The sequence below is a fragment of the Oncorhynchus masou genome, chromosome 5 (genome assembly GCF_036934945.1).
Source record: "Oncorhynchus masou masou isolate Uvic2021 chromosome 5, UVic_Omas_1.1, whole genome shotgun sequence".
NCBI lineage: Eukaryota > Metazoa > Chordata > Actinopteri > Salmoniformes > Salmonidae > Oncorhynchus > Oncorhynchus masou.
The window spans coordinates 89,574,870-89,582,700 of record NC_088216.1 but is presented as its reverse complement, the minus strand read 5'-3'; the positions used below and the strand labels follow the sequence as shown (position 1 = coordinate 89,582,700).

The 7,831-nt window shown below is 48.8% G+C and overlaps 1 protein-coding gene across 1 annotated transcript in view; it reads left to right on the top strand.

Moving 5' to 3' along the window:
• Positions 1 to 6,867: 6,867 nt before the first annotated feature.
• The window catches only part of LOC135540432 (dual specificity protein phosphatase 7-like), a 28,342-nt gene continuing 27,378 nt past the window's right edge, over positions 6,868 to 7,831 (top strand). Inside the window, exon 1 of the mRNA XM_064967059.1 lies at positions 6,868 to 7,653. Coding sequence (XP_064823131.1) covers positions 7,245 to 7,653 — 409 coding nt within the window. The 5' untranslated portion in view covers positions 6,868 to 7,244. The remainder of the gene's footprint in view (positions 7,654 to 7,831) is intronic.

Below are 7,831 nucleotides of genomic sequence, written 5' to 3'. Positions count from 1 at the left end.
TAATGATTAATAATGATACAACATGGATAATAGATAATGATTAATGATACAACATGGATAATAGATAATGATTAATGATGATACAACATGGATAATAGATAATGATTAATGATGATACAACATGGATAATAGATAATGATTAATAATGATACAACACAGATAATAGATAATGATACAACATGGATAATAGATAATGATTAATAATGATACAACATGGATAATAGATAATGATTAATAATGATACAACATGGATAATAGATAATGATTAATGATACAACATGGATAATAGATAATGATTAATGATGATACAACATGGATAATAGATAATGATTAATAATGATACAACACAGATAATAGATAATGATTAATAATGACCAGATAATGACCAGAACAGATGCTCTGAGAAATGAAATCCCTGCCTGGTATTACAGCTCTTTAAAATACACTTAGAGTATATGTATCGCATGCAGCACCCTATTCCCTATATAGTGCACTACTTTTGACCAGGGCCCATATGACTGGTCAAAAGTAGTGCACTACATAGGGAATCGGCTGAAATTTTGGATGCAGCCCTAAACTAGCCAGAAACTCACAGCCACTGTTGAATAATTCACATATGAACCCTGAATACTGGAATATGCTGTGCTTGCTTCTTTTAATGTCTCTCTCTCTCTCTCTCTCGCTTTCTCTCTCTCTCTCTTGCTCTCTCTTGCTCTCTCTCTCTCTCTCTCTCTCTCTCTTTTCTCTCTTTCTCTCTCTCTCTCGCTTTCTCTCTTTCTCTCTCTCTCTCGTTTCTCTCTCTCTCTCTGTCTCTCTCTCTCTTTTTCGCTTTCTCTCTCTCTCGCTTTCTCTCTCTTTCTCTCTCTCTCTCACTTTCTCTCTCTCTCTCTCTCTCTCTCTCTCTCTCCTCTCTGTCTCAACATCTTTCTCTCTCCCCCCTCTCCACTTTCTATCTCTTCCATCTCTCTCTTGCCCCTCTCTGTCTCAACATCTTGTCTCTCTCTACCCCCCATCTACCCCTTCCATTCTCTCACTACCCCCCCTCCTCCTCTCTCTCTCTGTACCACTGAGGCAGCAGCATCAGTCTGGGTCTATCCCTCAGTCCTCTCCTCTCTCTCTGTACCCCCTCCCCTTCCTCTCTCTCTCTGTACCCCCCCCCTCCTCTCTCTCTCTCTCTCTCTCTGTATCTCTCTCTCCTCTCTCTCTACCCCCCCCCCTTCCTCTCTCTCTACCCCCTCCTCCTCCTCTCTCTCTGTACCCCCCCTCCCTCTGTACCCCCTCCTCTCTCTCTCTACCCCCCCTCCCCTCTCTCTCTCTCTCTGTACCCCCCCCCCCTTCCCTCTCTCTCTGTACCCCCCCCCCCTTCCTCTCTCTCTGTACCCCCCCCCCCCCTCTCTCTCTCTACCCCCCCCTCCTCCCTCTCTCTCTCTACCCCCTCCCCCTCCTCTCTCTCTACCCCCCCCTCTCTCTCTCTCCCCCCCCCCCTCCTCCTCTCTCTCTCTGTACCCCCCTCCCTCCTCTCTCTACCCCCCCCCTCCTCTCTCTCTCTCTCTGTACCCCCCCCTCCTCTCTCTCTCTCTGTACCCCCCCCTCCCCTCTCTCTCTCTACCCCCCCCCCCCCTCTCTCTCTCTCCCCCCCCCCCCCTCTCTCTCTCTACCCCCCCCCTCCTCCTCTCTCTCTGTACCACTGAGGCAGCAGCATCAGTCTGGGTCTATCCCTCCTCTCTCTCTCTCTACCCCCCCTCCTCCCCTCTCTCTCTCTCTCTCTGTACCCCCCCTCCCCCTCTCTCTCTCTCTCTGTACCCCCCCCCCCTCCTCTCTCTCTCTACCCCCCCCCCCCCTCCCTCTCTCTCTCTACCCCCCCTCCTCCTCTCTCTCTCTACCCCCCCTCTCTCTCTCTGTACCACTGAGGCAGCAGCATCAGTCTGGGTCTATCCCTCAGTCCCCCTCCTAAGACATGCCTTATAATATAGAGTAAAACGTTCAGATTTCAAACAATGTTTTCAAAATTCTCTCCGGCTCTTTGCAAAAGTGTGACGCGAAATAAAAATAGTAGCTATTTTTAATCGTGGCCATCAAAAAAAAGTTTTTAACACGCGATTGCATTTAGAATTGTTGCGCAATGACTGGGCTTCTAAAAGTTAATGTTTCACTCCAGCTGTTTGATGAGCTGAAGCAGCAGCTCTCGTACTACATCGATTGGTATTTCAATCAATTAAGGAAACCCTGACTCTCACACTGAAGCACACACACGCAGACACACGCAGACACACGCAGACACACGCAGACGCACACAGACGCACACAGACGCACACAGACGCACACAGACGCACACAGACACACACAGACACACTCAGAGCTATAAACACACGTCCATTCTGACCTCACTGACATTTGCACCACATGAACCATACATCTCTCCTTCCGTGGCCTCCAACTGCTCTTAAACGCTAGCAAAACCAAATGCATGCTCTTCAACCGTTCGCTGCCCGCACCCGCCCGACTAGCATCACTGCTCTGGACGGTTCTGACAGAATATGTGGACTACAAATACCTAGGTGTCTGGTTAGACTGTAAACTCTCCTTCCTTACCCACATTAAGCGTCTCCAATCCAAAATCAAATCTAGATTCAGCTTTCTATTTCGCAAGGTTGCAGTTGTAAATGAGAACTGGTTCTCAACTCGCCTATCTGGTTAAATAAAGGTGACATATTTTTTTATTTTAAAAAGGTGATATAACAGTGGTGATTTAGACTACGAGGAATGCAGTAAACACACACACCATGAAGGTGTTCTTCTCAGAGTGTGGCCATGTCCTGTCCTGATTTAACCCCAATCTCAGATGACTTCTCAGCTCCTCCTGATTAATCGGGAATCCCTGTTCTTCTGACATAATCATGTGTTTATTCGTACATCACTGACATCATCACACTGACCAACCAATAACTTCTCCTGATCCTCTGATCCTGACACTCTGATCGCTGTCAAGGCATCGTCCTTCTGATCCTTTTCTTATTAAACCTCTATCCATCTGCTCCTCCATCTTCCTCTATCTTCCTCATCCATCTAATCCCCCATGTCCTCCTCCCCCATGTCCTCCTCCCCCATGTCCTCCTCCCCCATGTCCTCCACCATCTCCTCCTCCATCTCCTCCCCCATCTAATCCTCCATCTCCTCCCACACTTCCACCCACACCTCCTCCCCCATCTCCTCCTCAATCTCCTCATTCATCTTCCTCCCCCATCTCCTCCTCCATCTAATCCTCCATCTCCTCCCCATCTAATCCCCCATGTCCTCCTCCCCCATGTCCTCCCCCATCTAATCCTCCATCTCCTCCCACACTTCCTCCCACACCTCCTCCCCCATCTCCTCATTCATCTTCCTCCCCCATCTCTTTCTACATCGTCTCCTCCGTCTCCTGCTCAATCTCCTCCCCCGTCTCCTCCTACATCTCCCCCGTCTCCTCCCCCATCCCCTTCCCTGTTTCCTCCCCCATCTCCATCTCTTCTCCCGTCTCCTCCCCCATCTCCACACCCGTCTCCGTCTCCTCCACCGCCTCCTCTCCATCTCCTCCCCCATCTCCTCCTCCATCTCCCCCCCCCCCCCCATCTAGTGTTAAAGGCGATAGTCAGTCCAACTGCAGGGACTTCACTGTTAAAGGGGCTAGTCAGTCCAACTGCAGGGACTTCACTGTTAAAGGGGCTAGTCAGTCCAACTGCAGGGACTTCACTGTTAAAGGCGATAGTCAGTCCAACTGCAGGGACTTCACTGTTAAAGGCGATAGTCAGTCCAACTGCAGGGACTTCACTGTTAAAGGCGATAGTCAGTCCAACTGCAGGGACAGCCAGATGGTGAAGCGTGATTCGTCATTCCACCACGCGTTTCCACTGAGTCCACTGAGCTTTAAACCACTCCAACCGACACTTGGCATTGCGCATGGTGATTTTAGGCTTGTGTGCGGCTGCTCGGTCATGGAAACCCATTTCATGAAGCTCCACGATGAAAAGTTATTGTGCTGGCGTTGCTTCCAGAGGCAGTTTGGAACTCAGCAGTGAGTGTTGCAACCGAGGACGATTGTTACGTGCCATGCGTTTCAGCACTCGGCGGTCCCGTTCTGTGAGCTTGTGGCCTACCACTTCACGGCTGAGCCGTTGTTGCTCCGAGACGTTTCCACTTCACATTAACAGCACTTACAGATGACCGGGGGCAGCTCTAGCAGGGAAGAAATTTTATGAACTGACTTGTTGGAAAGGTGGCATCCTATGATGGTGCCATGTTGAAAGTCACTGATCTCTTCAGTAAGGCCATTCTACTGCCTAAATTCTACCGTGTCTAGACAAATAGACAGCAGAACTAATGGAGTCTGTTCAGGGAAAATTCTGGTTCCATCTAGTGTCTAACTAAGACCTAAAGGTTTATACTCTGGGCCCTTCTAGTGTATAACTAAGACCCAGAGGGTTCAACTCTGGTTCCTTCTACCGTCTTGAAAATAAAAGAGAGCCGCACATTCTAGGAGCGTTTCGACAGCTTGGCTGAAACGTTGGTAATTACATTTTTGGATCTGAGCTCCAAGAGTGTGCGGCTCTCTTTTATTTTCAAGTTTCTACTCCGCTAGCCAGCACCTCGTCTTAATAGGTGTGTGTTTCTTTTTCTTCTAGATCCTTCTACCGTCTAACTAAGACCTGGAGGTTTAAACTCTGGGCCCTTCTAGTGTATAACTAGAACCTGATTTTTTTTTGTTCTTGGTCCAATCACATGGTAAAAACAAACTCCTGGCCCTATTACAGAAGAAACTCCTTGCCCTACGACAGGACAAACGGATTCAAATCATTCCCAAAAACCAAAAGGTAATTTAACAAGATTCCGTACAACTCTTTTTGGTCTGTACATTTAGCCAGGGTCTAGTGTTGCGAGGCTGTAAGTCTGTAACTTACTGTTGAGAGGCTAACAGTAGCTAGTAGCTTCAGCGCTCCGTGGGTAAATCTGTAACTTACTGATGAGAGGCTAACAGTAGCTAGTAGCGTCAGCGCTCCGTGGGTAAATCTGTAACTTACTGATGAGAGGCTAACAGTAGCTAGTAGCTTCAGCGCTCAGTAGGTAAATCTGTTCCTTACTGTTGAGAGGCTAACAGTAGCTAGTAGCGTCAGCGCTCCGTGGGTAAATCTGTAACTTACTGATGAGAGGCTAACAGTAGCTAGTAGCTTCAGCGCTCAGTAGGTAAATCTGTTCCTTACTGTTGAGAGGCTAACAGTAGCTAGTAGCGTCAGCGCTCCGTGGGTAAATCTGTAACTTACTGATGAGAGGCTAACAGTAGCTAGTAGCTTCAGCGCTCAGTAGGTAAATCTGTTCCTTACTGTTGAGAGGCTAACAGTAGCTAGTAGCGTCAGCGCTCCGTGGGTAAATCTGTAACTTATTGTTCATTGGGGGGGTTTGGGAAGAGAGGGATGGAAACCCAAGAGTTAGCTGTCAGAGTCTGAAGTAAATGTTAAGTCATTGGGACAGAGGGATAAAGAGGCATTGTCTGCTGCCAGTGGCTCTATGCCTTCTGTCCTGCAGCTGTGAGTGTAAAAACAAACCTTTGGTTTTTCTCTTCATCGCTAGATGTGAGCTACAGCTGCTACTTAGACGTCCAAATGAGTAGAAAAGTCATAACACTGTACTTGTCAAATATGTAACTTCTTTGTAAATACATTGTTATAAGATAGAATGTAATGTAATATTGTGGTCAACGACAAGTTCATTTCAGATTTCACCATAGGATTTTATCAACCATGAGAATTTTTTTTTTTCAATCAGGGCGGTCCATTCATGACTAGTCTTCTCAGGTCGGGTGGGTGAGAGGGGAGGGAGGTTGAGAGAGAGAGAGAGAGAGGAGAGGAGAGGGGGAGGGAGGTTGAGAGAGAGGGGAGGGAGGGGGTGAGGAGGGGGGGGGGTGAGTGAGAGGGGAGGGGGGGGAGGCAGGGGGGAGAGGGGGAGGGAAGGGGAGAGAGGGAGGGAAGGGGGTGAGAGGGAGGAGGGAGGGGGTGAGAGAGAGGGGAGGGAGGGAGGGGGGGGTGAGAGAGGGGGAGGGAGGGAGGGAGTGAGAGGGGGGGGAGGGGGGGAGTGAGGGGGAGGGGGTGAGTGAGAGGGGGAGGGGGGGTGAGTGAGAGGGGAGGGAGGGGGAGTGAGTGAGGGAGGGGGGAGGGAGGGGGGGAGGAAGGGGTGAGAGAGAGGGGAGGAGGGGGGGGGAGGGAGGAAGGGGGGAGGGAGGGGGGGTGAGAGAGAGAGGGAGGGGGGTGAGAGGGAGAGGGAGGGGGGTGAGACGCGGGAGGGAAGAGAGGGATCTGTTAAAGAGGAACCGACCACATCAATTACCCATTGTCCTTTGTTTCTAATCTCATTATTATAGGTCTATTGAAATCTGAAAGGCATGTATGTGAATGTTTAGAAGGGACAATCTTAGCTAATTGTATTGTTATGGTCCAGTGTCCAGCCTAACCATCATGGATGGTACATTGGCATGGAATACTAGTCTCTGTGCCAGAGGTTGCCCCAAATGGATTGTAAATCGGCATGGAATACTAGTCTCTGTGCCAGAGGTTGCCCCAAATGTTTCTCTACGCAATTATGCAAATTATGCATTTGGAGATCCCAAGAGACTTCTCCAGTTTCCCCGGAATCCGAACAGGTTGAATTAATTATTAGTCACATATTTTAGGCCATTTGTGTGCTATTCAGGTGGCGAGAGACATAGAGGGAACATGATGTCCGAAACACTTTCCACTCCGCTCCGCTGTGCGCTGCGTCTTTAACTGTTCCCCAACTCCTCCTTCTCCTTCAGTGACATGCCCTCCGGTCTGCATACTCCTTTTACTTCGGTCTGCCTCTCATAGCGGTTACTGGAAATGACACACGGGAGGCGGTCGAAAGGCAAATGTCCAAAAATAATGTGCTGTAGTTATGATTCATCTGGAAGCCACATTTTGATCAGATTTATAAAACCAGACAACACTTAGCCTATAGGGTATTTTCAGTAATAGGACGCAGTATCAAACGGTCTGAGAGAATATCGTTAGTGTGTTGAAGCCTGGTGGTGTGTTGATTCCGTCTACCAGCCCGGGTGAGCTGCTGCTGTATCGTGGGACGACCGGGATCAGAGCGGACGGACGTGGTTCTGTCCATATCCACACGAGTAGAAGTTTTGCGCCGTGATTTTTTTTTTTTGCCCGTGTGTTAGTGCAAAGAGCCGCATCTATATTTCCCTAATGAAAATTACTCTTTGGAAGGGTTCCCGGGTCGTGACAGAGATGATGTCGAGTAAAAGTGTGGAATGGCTTCAAGAGGAACTTGAGTCCGGGCTCGGTGTGAGCTCGCTACTGCTACTGGACTGCCGATCGCACGAGCTCTACGAATCATCACACATAGAGTCGGCCATCAATCTGGCGATTCCCGGTTTGATGCTGCGGAGACTAAAGAAGGGGAATCTACCGATCCGGTCCATCATTCCCAACAACGAGGATAAGGAGAAATTCGTGAAGCGGTGCAAAACGGATATGATTCTTCTCTACGACGAGGCCACTACGGACTGGCAGGAGACCGGGCTGGTGAGCTCTGTCCTCGGCTTGCTACTGCAAAAGCTCCGGGATGACGGCTCCAAGGCTTTTTACCTGGAAGGTGAGAGTTAGCTTCTTTGCTCTTTAATTGTGATATTTCCGTATTCTATTCTACACTCTTGGAAAAAAGGTGCAGTCTAGAACAACAGAGAATCAACAGAGAATCCTTTAGAGAATCCTTTTGGTTCCAGATAAATCCCCCTTGGGTTCCATGTTGAACCTTTTTTAAAGAGGGTTCT